At 45.6% G+C, this 15,998-nt stretch overlaps 1 protein-coding gene across 4 annotated transcripts in view; it reads left to right on the plus strand.

The window, feature by feature from the left end:
- Positions 1–240: 240 nt before the first annotated feature.
- Positions 241–15,998, plus strand: part of LOC119445622 (3 beta-hydroxysteroid dehydrogenase type 7) — a 28,826-nt gene continuing 13,068 nt past the window's right edge. The window contains exons 1-4 of one of the 4 annotated variants that reach the window (XM_037709883.2): positions 241–499; positions 1,571–1,680; positions 12,315–12,457; positions 14,083–14,247. In XM_037709883.2, the coding sequence (XP_037565811.1) occupies positions 1,592–1,680; positions 12,315–12,457; positions 14,083–14,247 (397 nt within the window). In that variant the 5' untranslated portion in view covers positions 241–499; positions 1,571–1,591. Of the gene's footprint in view, positions 500–602; positions 772–846; positions 1,139–1,158; positions 1,291–1,570; positions 1,681–12,314; positions 12,458–14,082; positions 14,248–15,998 lie in introns of those variants that run through there. The other 3 variants (XM_049663463.1, XM_049663462.1, XM_037709884.2) reach the window with 3 other exon arrangements.

A 15,998-nucleotide genomic window follows, 5' to 3' on the forward strand; every position in this document is an offset into this window, starting at 1 on the left:
TCAAAATAAGGCTCCATTAACAAAATAAATATCAGAGTAAAGCTACAACCTTGCTGAATCTATAGTTATCGTCAAAAGTTTTTAATGCAGGTTACGGTTAAGTTTTGCCTACTATGAAACTTTACAAAAATTGTGACTGCTACGACGTTTGTAACCTCGCGGCCTAAACCACCGTACTTGTCCTCCTCCGTGTCCTCCTCTCTACGCCACTTCTCTTCCTCCTCGCTCATTTTGTCGACGGGCGAGCGTGGGCGCGACGGAGCGTTTGGTTCGTGTTTCGGTGGAGAGGCGGGCCTGCTCGGCCGGTTGTGTTTGTATGCGCCGGAGCAACTTGCTGCAGAGTTCAATTGAGTTTATTCGTTCCTGCGAGCCGGCACCGTTGTCAGGCTGCTCAACAGGTTACGTCAGCTTGGGTTCACTGGCTGTCACCCAAGCACGCTAACGTCGCCGGAAGAGAAACCGTCTCGCGAAGCGGGAGGAATATTACGAGTCGGCGAAGGTGAGCTGCTAGAAGTGGTTACGAGTAAGACCGATGGAATCTCTTAAGGTCTTCTGTGTCCGCCGGTTAGAAAAAAGGAAAACTAGATAAGGGGGCAAGCGGTGCACCGACAGCGCGCAAATCGGAGCGGAGATCCAACAGCGTATCAAGCATCAACCTTTCCCCTCGATCGTTATCGAGCTTGGCCTTAGAGGTCTCGCTGTTCTCACCGGCGCAAGAAACACCCAAGGCTAAGCCGAGAAAAGAAAGTTGGAAACTTTTCGTCGTTCGTGGTAAGCGCACTTTGTTGACGCCGCGCTTTCCTTAGCTCGAAGGGGATGTGGCATACGTATAATTTGGACTCGGCGATAGTGTATATCGCGTGGCTCCTATTACGATCGACCTTCACGTAAGCGATGTAATCGTTGTCGCGGTCTTCGGGCAGCAGGAAAAGGGAGGGCCCCGGACGGATGGTCCTCACGTTCATTCTGTCCGCTGCGCGCTACGCGATTGGTCGCGCTGCTGTTGTGCAAGAGTAGATGGTCGCTCCTCGCAGAAACGTGCTGCCGCACAGGACAGTGAGCGAAAACTGAAAACCCTTTAGGGGCGGTGTTATCAGTCGCATATCCTCTACGAGGCGGTCGCGACCCAACGTTGCAGGTGCGTTGCGTGACAACCGGTCGTATAGGTGTACTGCTTTTTAACTCTGCTGTGGATTCATCGAGTGGCGTGTTTATCCCATGCGTCTTCTGTTCGTTGCATCATATATCTCCTGCCTTGCGCTTAATTGCACACACAAAAGCGTACGTAGGGTATGTGCACCCAGAGCCATGATTTCCTTGTGTGTGTGTGTGTGTGTGTGTGTGTGTGTGTGTGTGTGTGTGTGTGTGTGTACTTGCCTGCATGAAGTTCCTTATGTTTTTGCATGCCTCGATCTTCACCTATGCCGTTCGATCCCTCTCTAGAACACTGAATAGCTGAATGCCGCATGCACAGGAAGGTATATACTAAGTGTGGTATAATTCTTGGTGAACTCGGAACTTGAAGCGAGACGAATATGTTTTAATTAAACGTGTGGTGTTGTGCTGGTAGGCTGAAGCAAGCTGAAGAAAGATGTCCTTCGACCCCGAGCGTAGCAGCACCAATGGCAACGAGAGCCCGGAGCTCGAAGACGTGGATTCCCCGTGGGCAGCACCCTCAGCGTGAGTGGCCCTCTCTCTCACCGTGCGGGCGTGTATTTAAATATACTTACAGCACAGCAGATGCACAGGTGAAGTGAGCACTGTTTCAGAAAAAAAAAAAAAAGTTAAGGGTCGGGACATAATGTGACATGCTTGCACACATTCCATTGACAAGCAATGTTCTGGTCACGGTAGCACCAAATTAAGCCTGCAGTATATGTGCGACGTGCAAAAAATTTTTTGTTGCAACGTCTTGGAGCTGGCGCTTTTCCTTGGGGAGGGGTAGAGAAGGTTTAATGAAAGGGAAAAAGAGGAGACATATTGGCCAAATAAACATGACTATGGCCTGATGATGATGATGAAATAGCAGAGCGAATTAAGTAAGTGACGCTGAATGTGTAATATCTGCAGTTTGGACAGTCAGTTCGCTCACGTGACTGATGCATATGCAGTATTAATTAATGCATCATATCTGAAAATTACGTATGCATGCTATTTATAAACACATATTGTACTCAGTAGCACAAAGTTAGGCAAATGTAAACGAATATGTCATCTCATTTTACACTCATTCCGCAGTCCGCAGGGGCACAAAAAAAAAAAAAAAAAGTCATGTTCACTGGTGTTCAAGTTTAATGTCATTCGTGCGGTGCCCTTAAAGTTAATGCCACTGCAGCCATAGCGAAATTCTCACAGCTAATTCAGCCGTTGAATGCATATATTCTTTTTCCCAGTGAATTGTATTCTGAAATGTGCCAACAACACATTTATGGAGTAAGTTCATTTGCATAAATTATGCATATTATTATTTTAGGGCCATTTTTTTTACCTTTGCATGCATAATAATTCATTGCAGCTATCATCGTTGTGGTATTTAATGTCATTAAAATGCGTGTGTAGCAGGAACTTTACATAAGACCGTGTGTCATTGCGCGCAAAATGACATGGACAAAAGAGGGAACACGTATAACACACGAAGCGCATGTGTGTGTTATACGTGTTTCCTCTTTTGTCTATGTCATTTTGCGCGCAATGATACACGGTCTTATGGAAAACCAACAAGCCCTAGTGAAAACCCTACTGAGGAACTTTACATATATTTGCATTAAGGAACTTAAGGTCCTAGATGCGTTATGGCATTAACTTCATATTGTGTGAAAACAGTTTCTGCAATGGCGATTCCTGGGTGCTGCATCTAATTTTCTCAGAAGAATTTGACTTGTTGTGGTGGTGGCTTTGTCAACCACCTATTTAAGCATTCGGGCTGTCTATATTGCTGGTTTTCTGGCATTTTTGGCGCTAAGCATGAATTGTCCAGCTCTTCTAAAATTTATCCTGTCCGAAAATTGGCATCTGGCTTTCATGAAAGAACTAGTCAGCAGAAATTTTTTCACATCTGCAGTGTGCTCAGCGTGGTTCTTTAGCGATGCGTAATTAGACTTCACTACTGACTTTGCGGATCAAGCCAGAGACTGGTCAATGGTATTAAAAAACTTTAGTGTCATACTATTTTTACTTAATGCAGGTTGACAAAAGAAAAGCTTAAATGTTCTGTTGTGCTAAAAAATGCAAGAAAATTGGCACTCGATTGCCCCCCACATTCAGTTTATAGGATAAACTGTTCAGACTCGAAGCAATTCATAATGATGGGCTGTATTGCTGTACTCCAAAATGCCAATTATGCGAAATTTTCACCTGGGTTGCCTGTACTAACCTGGCTAGCCAGTAGCGCTCCACTGTATCAGTTTAACGTCTTTAATCTTGGTGTGCTTCAGCTCTCCGGTGAGGTTTATTCATCAATACCATTTAAAAAAACAGCCATCTCCCAGCAAGCTTGTGTTGTCCTACAGACACATCCGTGTGTTTATCACCTGGCATCTATTCTTTGCGTAGAGGCACTTCAGTGTGAGCTATTGATAAGCCTGCTGTGTCCTCGGCCCCTGCAGGTTACAGTGACTCGTGTTCTTATCTTTCGGAAAAGATCATGTCTAGCAGGAGACTGATGAAGGCTGCTTAGGATGGCCACCGTATGCTACTATCTCTATTTGGTTATGTAAAACCATGGCAGCTCGCGGCATTCCTTGGCTCTGCCTCAGACCTCTGATAAGAGATGGTAGTGCAAGGCGTGGGCTACCCGACACCGGGGGTTTTGGCGATGATTAAAATTTTTGGTAGTGGCTTGAACTGTATATCTGACTTTTCTGACTGTAGTTGCTGCACATTAAACAGCACAAAGTAAAAAAAGTATATTTAGGTGTTGAGAGTGCAGCGCATGTATTCTCCAGATGAGGGCCCTAGCAGGCAACGCTGCTGAAACTATGCAAGTAGTGAAGCCATCGAAGTCTCACTCCAAACAATTTGCAGTGCACTTGTTCTAGATCTGCGGCGCTTTCTGCCAAGCAACTACTTCACGTGTTGCAACTACAACTTGCGGACGTGAGGTTGCGTTGAATCATGCGTTAATTGTGTGCCTTTGTGCTTCCAGTATGTGATGTGCTATCTGTTTGTCGCGAGCCCAATCGGTGCGCTGTGGCTGCTGCTCAGAGAAGCACGTCGCTCCACTCGTTAGGTGGTAAATAGGTTCAGATCTGCAACACTGTCCACGTAATGATTACGTCAAACCTTGCCACATCAAGTTACCGAAAACAAGGGAGCGGTTCACAGGAAGATGGAGGCTTGAAGTGATAAACAGTGGTGGAACAAGGAATCCTCGCCAAAGCCAGTGTTTCGGCAGGCGTACTTGTCTTTGTCAGGGCAGCAACTTCTTTCCTTAGCACCCTCAATGGGGGAGAGGAGAAGAATAAGCCAGTGTGAGGAGGAAGCGGAAGTTAAATTGTTCAAAGAAAAAAGGGGGAGAGGGGACAAATGAAAAAGAGGGTTGGGGGCGGTGTTTAGTTGTTATAAAGGGGCAACTGGTAAGGGAAGCATCGCTGTTACAAGCAGGACTGATGGAAAAGGGGAACAGATGTGAACGTGCAGGCAGCACTGGCAATGCGGCGGACCCGTCTTCCCGCAGAACAGAAAGTAAGAAGATATCCTGTTCGAACATGTGAAAAGAAGGAGAAAATGAAAACTGGTAGAAGAAACTAAGCTTTCACAAGACGTGTTCGGTTGGGTGTGAAAATACAAATGCACATATTTCCAAAAGCTCAGGGAGAGGGATACGAGATTGACTGAATATTAAATAAATGGCCCAATAAACTTACAGTGGGGGAGATTGCAGATAAGCAAAACACTGCTTGGGATAAAAAAAAATTATTAATAATACCAATACAGTAAAAGCTCGATGATACGATCACGGCTAATACGAATTTCCGGATGATACGAATTTTTCTGTGGTCCCGGCCGAGCCCCATTACTTTGCAACGTGCTAGAGAACGGTTGTTATGAATCGATTTTCAGCCTGCGTCGGTTGATACGAATAAACGCCGCCCCACCGACGGCCGCGAAAGAGAACAGCGCGCAGTCACGCGCTTTCTCTCCTCTTTTGGTGCGGAGGCGCGGCGCCGGACAGCGCGGACTCCGCGACTGGGCGCGAAGAGTTTGAAGCGGTGACGCTTCAAGAAATAAATGCTTTTTACGTACATGTGCTTGAGTGAGTTCACCTCTGACTCTTTAATTTAGCTACAGTCGAATCTCGTTAATTCGAACACGCTTATTTCGAACATATTGCGCACCGACAATGCTCTTAGCAGCACGCCAAATAACGCAGCGGCGCCTCCGACCGGCATTGCTCCGACACCGCCGTAGAGCAAAAGCTCAGGAGAGACCCCTCAATGCCGCGCGCGAAGGAACGGGAAAGAAAAAAAAAAAAAAAAAAGAACCCGCGGCGGAAATTTCCTTCTCTCTCAAATTGCAAGGTCGCCGTTTCTGCATCGCGCCGGAACAAGCGGCTACGACTAGAGCCGGAACACTCTAGTCGTAGAGTGTTCTAGACAACCGTATTCTAGCACACACTAGTGCCGACGTCTCAGCCACGCGGATAAAATGGCAGTGAACCCTTCTCCTCTATTTTCTAGTCACATGTTGACCTTGCACGCTGCGGCAGCAGCGCAGAGGGAAGCAGCGGCGGAGGCACAGTCGGGCCAACGAAACTGCCACGCCCGCAAACGCTCGCTTCCCGATAACGGCAGAAAACGAAACTTCAGGGGGCGGCTAAAATAAGCTGGCGCCAGCACGGCGGCGGGCGCGCACGGAGATGTGCGCACGGAGTCGAAGGTGAAAGAGCTACGAGGGAGTTGAGAGGGAGGGCGAGGGGAGCCACCGAAGCGGCGGAGTTGACGCGGCCAAATCCGCTTCCCTGCCGCCCTCCTCCCTCACCTTCGACGGTCTCCGCGCGCACCCGTGTGCCGGCGCCGCCCGCTCGCTCCCTGAAGCTTCGTTTTCTGTCGTTATCGGGAAGCGACCGTTAGCCGGCGTGGGCAGTTTCGTGGCCCGCGCTTGCTATGCGCTTGCGCGCCGCGATATTTCACGACTCGCACCGTTCGTGCATCGTGCTATGGTGCACGAATACTTCAAAAATACGTCCTTTTAATTCGAACAAATTTTCGGGCCCCTTCGAGTTCGAATTATCGAGATTCGACAGTATTCTTAATTGTGTTTCGATGATACGAATTTCGGCTAATACGAATATTTTTCGTGACCCGTGAGATTCGTATCATCGAGCTTTTACTGTAAACAATATCTAAGCGACATAATAAATTGTGGGGGGGGGGGGGGGGATAACGTCTGACCAGGTGTAAAACCACAAAAAATTGTGGTTTGAGGTGCCCTTGAAGTGAATGCTACTGCAGCCATAGTGACATTCTCGCAGCTCATTCAGCCGTCGGATGCATATACTTTTTCCCAGTGAATTGCATTCTGAAATGTGTAAAGAATACATTTATGAAGTAAATTTATCTGTATAAAACATGCATATTAAATTTTTAGGGCCATTTTTTTTACCTTTTCCTGCATAATAATTTTTTTATTATGTTACTATTGGCAACCGAAGTAACTGCATTCACTGCACCTATTATCATTGCAGTATTTAATGTCATTAAAATGCATGTGTCGCAGGAACTTTACGTATAATTGCATTAAGGAACTTAAGGTCCTAGACGCGTTATGGCATTAACTTCATATTGTGCGAAAACAATTTTTGCAATGGGGATTCCTGGGTGCTGCATCTAGTTTTCTCAGAAGAATTTCACTTGTTGTGGTGGTGGCTTTGTCAACCACCTGTTTAAGCATTCTGACTGTCTATATTGCTGGTTTGCTGGCATTTTTGGCACTTAGCATGAATTGTCCAGCTCTTCTAAAATTTATCTTGTCTAAAATTGGCATCTGGCTTTCGTGAAAGAACATTAGACTGCATATAGGAGTCAATACCCAAAGCTGTCAAAATCACTCTCACCAGGACTGTTAGAACAAAACAAGTCAAGCATGTTGGATTGAAAGAAACAACTCCTCAATGTTTTCATCATCTTCATAATCTTTAGTTCTTGTGCGCGCTCGACTACAATGAGCTTAAACAAGTCTTTAAAGGTTCCATCACAGCTGTTCTTGTGTTTTGCGCATATGTGAAGTCATGTGTAAATGCACAGCATGTTTTACAACAAAGTCCTGCGTATACGCTCACAAATCTGAGCACTTAAAAGCAGCCGCTTTAAGTTTCAAGCTTCGCTAGCAGCATTTACTTGCATATTGCCACGGTGTTTCGCATTTCACGGCGTATACTTCATACACCCTAACAGTATCACAAACTGCCAGTATGAGCTGGAATTATTACTCGGGCGCACTGGCGACTATTCTTGAGCTGATTTCGCTATGCGATTTAGCACGGGTAAAGTTTGCAGTCGCAGTGTGGCCTTGTTATATTCAAGCCCACTTTCAATTTTACTAAATAAAATCATGTATAGTTTGCACCGATCGATAGTCGACATTCTGCGAAATCTCAACTTTCATAATTGTATATTCCATGGAGGAAATTTCAGAGGGACAAGAAATATTATTGCCTTCCGTTTTCTTCACTGGACTGGCATGCTCAAGAAAATGAAAATGTAATTACAGGTAGTCAGTCTACTGCTGTCGCTCGTGCAACACTTTTGCCAAAAGAAACAAGGAAGAATAAAAACCAGCCGTACACTGATGTAAAAGAAAAACCCCACATAACATCATTACATCATTTGCTTTGACGTGTAGGTTTCATGACGTAAGTGTAACCAGTGTTAGCCTTTGTGATTTCTGGGTCTTATCAAATGGAAAAAAAAAAAAAGACGCAGGCATAACTTTCGCAAGAAGCTTGGCTCAAGTTCAACTCGTTTGTATGCGCTCCTACCGTATCAGTCGTTAGCATACAAAAAGGTGGCAGTCCATTGCAGCTGCCCTTCTAACATTAGCATTCTGCGTATATTCTTCCTTGAGGTTAAAGTAAACGTCTTCAGAAAAAAAGAAAGGGGGGGGGGGGGAGCAGAAAGACTCTTCATTGAAGTGTCTGGAAATTCCTTTTTTTTTTCCTTCTAGACTCGTTGATACAAATAATGAGAACAGACGACGTCACGTCCACAATGAAGTTGCACCAGAACCTAGTAGCAATGCCTTCTTTTCGTTTCTTTAATTCCATGCAGTATGCTTGTGATAGGAAGATAAAGCACTTCTAGGTCGTCCAACCTTTTGTCACACAAAGCACACCTTGCAGAGCTGCGGCACCAATCTGCGCTTAGCGTTTCTTCACACGACTCTTCAGCCTTTGTTTGCCGTACTTCTCGTTTGTTGCTGTTTTTATTATTTTAGCACATGGGGGCTTTTCATTTACTTAACGTTACGTTAGTGGCTGCTATTACGTTGGCTGTCATGCTTCCTGATGTGAAACATGCTTACTGTGCGCATATTAAAGGGGTGCTCAAAAGCACCAAATTGACAAATTAGGGCTACGTGATGTATAAAGGCACTACATCTATGAAGAACAGTGGTTTTATTAAGTGAGAAAGTTATGGGGGAAACGTCAGATAGCATTGGTGTCGTCACTGTGAAAATACAATGTCATTATTCTATGTCATGACATGGTTGCGTAAACAATTTTATTGGAATTTTCGACACAACAATTTGCTGATGCTGCCCCCTTGAGACTGCTCTATTGGCACTATGTGTGTAGGTGTGTGGCGCCCTCTCTGTGGGAGCATCTGACTCCGCAACGTAGGTGGTAGTGTCTGGCGGAGCATGACCTCATAGTCTGGCACCATTCCTACATTAAGAGACTCCAGTCTTTCATGGCCATTATGAACTGCAAAAGTGTGCAGCCCCTTATTAAGTCTCAACTTTCTCTGCAACAACTTGATATAGAGCAATAATCATCAGGTTTTTAAATGTCAGGGATCTAACAACCTAGATTGATTGAATCTTTGTCTTTGGTGGCTTTTGAAAAACCACAAAGGCCTTCTAAGAACAGAAGCATGGTGGTAGAATAGGAGAGGTGGCCAAACGGCGCTGCTCCGCCAATGCCTACTGCGCATGACGCGTCCGCTCTCGACTTGCCGACGCTTTGTGGGAGGTGGCAGCAGGGGTAGTCTGGGCTCACTTCTCCGCTCCGCCGTACTTGAAAGTACGTAGCCGGCGGGTGTCGCGAGCATTCAAACGGAATTTTAAGTCTCCGACTTTTGAGAAAAAGCTTCGTGTCGTACTGCCCTACACCAGGGAGGTCTTCAATACCACTGAATAGTTACCGTCGCTTAAAACTGACTTTACGCGGGGATTTACGCGTGCCGCATGACTTCAGACGCATCGTTTATTCCTTGTTTATTCGATTCTTTTATTTATTTATTTTGCCGGATACAGATTTGTTCTGAGAACTATACAGTGAATAATGTGTCATTGACAAATGAACCACGCTTGAAACGAATATCTTTCTGATATGTTCATGATTGATTACATTGGTTTCCTCCTCCTCATTACCATATTACTAAACACTCCTTTATTAGCATATACGACTATGCAGAAACAGTATTTATTGTCTTTCCAAAACTACTGTTGGCGTGCTGACCAATATATATATAGTATTGTTAATATTATTATTAATGAAACACGTTGGGTCGAGAAATCGTCAGTTTCCAAGCACGTCACTGAAAGATTAAATCACTGGGAGTACCGGCTGATTTAAAAAGCAAAGTTCATCGACACTTTCTGCGCCAGCGGGATATTCCTTGTAGAACCTTCAGCGTGTGCGATCTGTCTGCAGTGTGCATCCCAAGTGAAGTCCACTGCACCGCATTTACAACGGGCCTGTTTCATGCCGTTTCTGTTGGTTGTTGCTCAGAGTGGCCGGGCTAAGGGCGGCCGCGAACACGAAGGCGCGGCGGCGCCGCTCTGTCTAGATAGAACGGCGTCACTCCCGTCGTTCACAGTCTATATCATTTCGTAGGCGCGTGCAGATTTGCACTTGGCATCTGACGCTACTGGCGAAGGTGTCTGAAGGGAGCTGAGCAGTGATTAAACAATTGGTGACCGCGCAACAGTAAAATTTAGCTACAGCCAGGCGATCATAAATCGACTACGCCCATAAGCTCAATGCTACCCACAATGACCTGAAAACCAAATATTTTTTTGTGTTCTACACTAGCCAGCAAGATTTTTCACGCTTCCAGAAAAGTAAACACGCGTCCCTTGCGATCGGCGCTTTGTGTCAGTCTTGTCGAGATTACCCGCGCCAATTAGAACTTTTTAAGTTCTATAGATTTTGATACCCTCATTTTTGTGGACAAGGCCGACAGACAGCCTCTACAAGCTATTTAAAACATGAACAACGTTTTCAAGCCACAAATTTGCGATAATAACCGACCTTTTACAACACAGCGAAAGCTTACGATGCGCGTCTTTGAGCCCATAAAACCCCTGTCGCCCCCTGGCGACCACTGTAGAGACTCGAGAGGTTCAACGACGCGCTTGCAGCGCTCGTTTGGCCACATCTCCTAATTCTACCACCATGTACAGAAGTATGCTATCTGATTGTTCTTAAGCACACCAGTTTGATCAGCATTGGCTACAGTTTTGAGCATCTCTCTGTTTTCTCTGTCTCGTCCAGCCATCATACATGATGTTCATGCTAAACCAACTGTAGCCTGTTAAAATGTACTGAAGTTTGGGTAAGCTCTCATAGCCAGGTTGCGACATTGGGGTGTGAAAGCCCACAGCATAATTCATTACATATTGTATATTGCTACTCGGTGTGACTTGTAATTTGACTGTGTCATTGTCACTTGAACGATAAGAATGGATGTTTTATTCATCCCAGTCAGGGCAGCAAATAGACTCTAGATGGAAAGCTACAAAACAAACAGTTTTGTTACATGTAATTAACTGAATTTTCTGCTTTGTAAACTAGAGATGGTAGTTTGGTTCGTATTATTGTTTTAATAATAATAGCAATAATAGTAGTTATAAAAGGACAGCCAAACTATTAGCATGCCCCTCAGTTTTTGTCTTTCTTTTCTTTTTTTTTTAACCTTTAATTATTCAAACTAAGCCATGGCCCACTTGCACATGTCTCAGACACAAATAATTCAGAGTTTGAGTTAGTTACTACAAACAAATAAAAAAAAGCTACTTAGTTGGCTATGTTTTCAGTGCGTCTTGAGTTTACATTTGGGGTCTCCCCAAGGCAGAAAAATGTGGCTTTAGAAAAATAATATTATTCTTTGCATTGTGGAAGGAAGCGGCAGTAAGTTGAGAGACAATGTGTCTGCATGTGATTATCCTGTGTCTGGTTTTGTTTCCTTGTTTAAGTAGGCTAACGTAACGTGTGTGCCGACTAGCAAGGAGAATAAAATGCCGACAGGGTATGTGTTACTGGCTTTGAATAGCCACAAAATAATGTGATGAGGTGGACTTACCTTGGTGCCATTAACAGTACCCCGACAGTAGTTTTTTCTTCTGCCTTGACAGTACTACATGAATGCTGCATTATAATGAACTAGTTAAGTGCAGTGCTGTTGCTCACAAACATACATTTGTATGGGTGTAGTGCATTTACTGCCACGGAAACTGCATTTCAGTGGTTGCAGAATGCAGTAATGCCTCTGTACTGCAATTTTGGGGTACGTTAAACAATCACACATAATCAGGATTCATCCAAGGTTCGTGTTATTTTCGAGTTCATCTTGTCTTTCATGTGCGTTGTCCTTCAGCGTATGTAGGCTGCATTTATCCTCACATTCTAAGGTTGTTTATTTTCGCTAGTGTAAAAGTTTTAAAAAACATTGTGAGGTTTAATGTCCCAAATCGAGTGGGCTATGAGGCGTGCCATAATGGACCGACTCCAGATTAATTTTGAACATCTGGGATTCTTTAATGTGCACCCAAAGCATGGCACATAAGTGTGTTTTTTTTTTCTTGCGTTCCAGTGTGCCCATTGAAGTACATTCACCACAGCTGGGAATTGAGCCCGTGACCTTGTGCTAAGCAGCGTAATGACATAGCCATCATGGTTGAGCCAGTGTTGTGTATTACTCTAGTGTTGCCCAAGTGAGAATTGTGTTCTGATTAGTTGACTCCTCATACTTCAAGAGACTGTGTTTGCTTCTGCTATTCTGTGTATGTTGCACTCACCCGTGTGTGTAATGCTTACTTGCTTTTGAAGTGGCAGTGAATGATATGTCCGGTCACCCTTCCTCACTGTCCAGGGACAAGCGCAAGGTGGAGGTGGTGCTCGTGACCGGCTCGAGCGGCTTCTTGGGCCAGCACGTGGTCAAGCTGCTGCAGGAGCTCGACAAGAATGTCAAGGAGATCCGCCTCTTTGACATCAAGCCCTACGAGAACAAACTCAGTGGGTGCCGTTCTCCCTTTTTTTTTTCACCTCGCTTACCCTCTCCCTGTCGTCGTGGAGTGTGTGCATGTGTGTGTGCGTGCGTGTGTGAACTAATGTGCCCGAACAGACAACTTCGGCACTGTGTATGTGATAGTATGAGTGTTTGCCCATTCTTGACCAATCCCCCAGAATCAGTGTGCTAAGGTGACTCAAGGAGTATGTAACTTCAAACATATTAAAGGGCCCCTAAACCACCTCAGATATTTTTTGAACATTTCAAGTAAGCACGCGCATCGACTTCAGAATGCCGTCACGATCTACACATAACATCTTGAGTGCTTGTCAAAGAAAACAGCACGACTTTATTCTCCAGCAGAACGGTACCCATGCTGTTAGGATCGTCAAATGTTTTGTAACTATACTCGTTGCAGCTAAACCAGAGATTAGAATTACAGTGCTGAGAATGCTAAGGTAACATTAGTGAAACGAATTTTCAGAAATACCTAACTGATATCCGAGGCTGATTTTAAGCTCAAACAAACGCGCGCACCTCGCGCTGGGTGCTCCATCCGCCCTAACACCAGCAGTTACTCCAGCCGCCTAATTACTTCAGACTTAAATTCCTTCACTACGCCTCACAGGACCGTTCCCCACGTAGAAGACGCCATTTCATGCTAAATAGACCACGCAAGTGCGAAAAAATCCAATAGAAACTGCCGCCGAGCGTATATTCAACACGGGCGTTCGCCCAAGCCAGCATGCCAACTGCCCATAGATGGCGCCACTGCCTACGCAATGGCGGCGCCATTGAAAAAATGGTCTATATGTGCTGCTAGCATGGCTAGCATGGGCGTGCCTTAACCCCTGGCAGTGTTTTGAGAAGCGTGTTGGCGATGACGTATGTCACATGACATTTTGAGCAGCACTCGGCGAGGAGGGGAGACCAGCCGACGAGGAGAGTAGCGAAGGAAAGAGCGAAACGAGCGAGGACCGTTTTTCTATCATCAAACGCGTGTAACTCTGCTATTACGGCACCATTTTGAAAAATTCCCTCGGCTATGTGTTCGTTGTAGACTCGTGCACAACTGCAACACCACAACTAAATTTCGACCTCTGGGTGGTTTAGGGGCCCTTTAAAGCAATAGCATCCCGTCTGCTCCAGACACCTCCCCATCAAGCGCAACTGTTTGATGGATAACCATTGCAACAAAGTTGCAGCCAGGATATAGGGGACAGTGGCTTCCTTTCAATATTTACTTTTTTTATTATTTAGGCATTTGATGGCCGGGCCATTGCATTGTAAAACAATTTCAAGCAGGTAAATATATAGACAGTAAACAGCTGCCAGTGTCGTTTAATTTCTTTGACCTTTTTGCTTATCTGCGGGAACTAGTGGGAAGGCATAGTGTGAGAAGGGATGAGGGGTTTCAAGGCACAGACACCTGAAAAAAAAAAGATTTAGAGAGTAGAAGTTGTTCCTTCAATCACGATTTGAATGTATCACAATGTACACTTAGAGATAAGGGATTTGACAAAGAAAGGTCACATCGTGTTCATGAAAATCGGGTGTGTCCTGACATGAAAGAGTTGTGCTAAAGGTTCAAGTTTTATGTTGTCTGCATGCATTTTGCACGTCATTGCAGAGCACAGCACAGAGAAGCCCATGAAGGCCACCGTGGGCGACATCTGCAATGCCAAGGCGTTGCAGGAGGCATTTGCGGGCGTGGACTGCGTCATTCACACTGCGGCCCTGGTCGACTGCACCATTTTTCCCGATGCAGAAGCCATGGAGGCTGTTAACGTTGAAGGTACGGCATGCTGAACAGCAGTGGAATACTCTGGTGATCAGCACAGAAAGCTGTTGGCTGTAGTAAAGAAGGTCGGTGTGTTTCTATGAAGTGGTGTACGTAAGCATCACGGAACTGCTGCTTCCACCTGCTCCACCAGAGCTACGCAGCACCTTTTGTTCGCGAGAAAAGCTGACTTTCGAGTGTGGTGTGTAAGCTTGAAAGTTGTGTTTTGGGTCCGTGAGTGTCAGCCAGCAACATATACACTCAAGCAATCACGGCCCGAGTGTCGTATGAGTTGCACATCTCGAAAGTGGTGCTAGTCTGAAGGTTTCTGCTAAGCGGACGTGGACTTCATCGCACATCGGCTTCAATTTTGCAATTACAACCTGCACCCTAAAGTTAGTGATTAAAAAGCTTATTAAAAAAATTATCGTCAAATGTTGCCTTGAAGGTGACGTCCGCCTAGGCACATCACCTATCTGAAAGAACGGCAGAGCCCTAGACACGACAGTATCTTTTTTAAACAAACACCTGGTAGTATATATATATATATATAATACAAAAATATCAATTACAAATGACTGCGACACTGCTACATCGCACAACCTGGGTGCGGGATTTGCTTTTTTTTATCTTGCAAGCTTTCTTTTAAACGTGGAAAACAGAGTCACGCAAGAGATAGCCCACTGCAAATAATTGAAATTTATGTTTTCGAATGTGTGCTAAAACATAGTGCTGGCATATCTGTTGTTGTAAGTGTAATAGTTTGTAGGGGTGTGCAAATAGTGATTTTTGAGACCAAATGAAATCCGAATCGAATAGTGCCTGAATTGAATATCGGATACTTTTCGAGTAGTTTTCCAATCATGAACAGCCGTTATCCCATTTAATATCAAACAATGTTATAAACCTAGCATTTTTTAAGTTACCAAGTTTCTGTTATTACATTAGTGCATTATGAAGTGTTGTTTATTAAAAGCACAAATGGAGGGTTAGAAGCAAACAAGCAGTTTCTTCGCGTTGTCGGGATATGGGGGGAGGCCAACGGCCCTCTGCCTCGACACACCGAGCCCCGCGGTTGGCGCATGCCTGCGCATCAACCGCGGTCCGGTACAAGCTTGACGAAACAATAGACGACAACCACGTGTACACTCGGAAAGCATTTATTACGACTGCAACTAACACTTCGAGCAGGCCAGCTAGCTATAGTTGACTTCGCTGAGGGTTCCCTCGAAGAGAATAATACACTAGGTAAAGAAGGGCTTCCGACTTACCAACTGGGGAATACGGGGGGGGGGGGGGGGGGGGGGCGGCGTTTGCCGCGGCAAGAACGCGGTTGACTAACCACGTGCGGGAATACGGGAGCGACGGCGGAGCCTTCCGCCGTCACCGCTTGCTGGAGACCAAAGAGACCCGGGCGATATCAGCGGGATCTCACGTGACCCACCCGGTGGCGCTGATAGCGCTTGCGATTCCCGCGCGCCGCCCGCGGAAGGAAAGTTTCCCCTCTCCCAACTCTTCCTGGCACGCATGCGCTTGACGCGACGTTCGCTGCCCGTGCGGCGGTTATGGGACCCGAGGGTTCCCACATTCCTCCACCCTTAAATATTGCCCTACGGTGGAGAAATCGCTGGAACGACGGCATTGACAAAAGTATCCGGGCAGATGCGATGGTAAACTCCGGCAGGAAATGTCCGAATCCACGTTGATAGGCAGCATAGTCCTGTGTGGCGGCCGCCCACATGTGGCAGCCGTCACAGTGGTTAACG

Source organism: Dermacentor silvarum, chromosome 3 (genome assembly GCF_013339745.2).
Source record: "Dermacentor silvarum isolate Dsil-2018 chromosome 3, BIME_Dsil_1.4, whole genome shotgun sequence".
NCBI classification, from domain to species: domain Eukaryota; kingdom Metazoa; phylum Arthropoda; class Arachnida; order Ixodida; family Ixodidae; genus Dermacentor; species Dermacentor silvarum.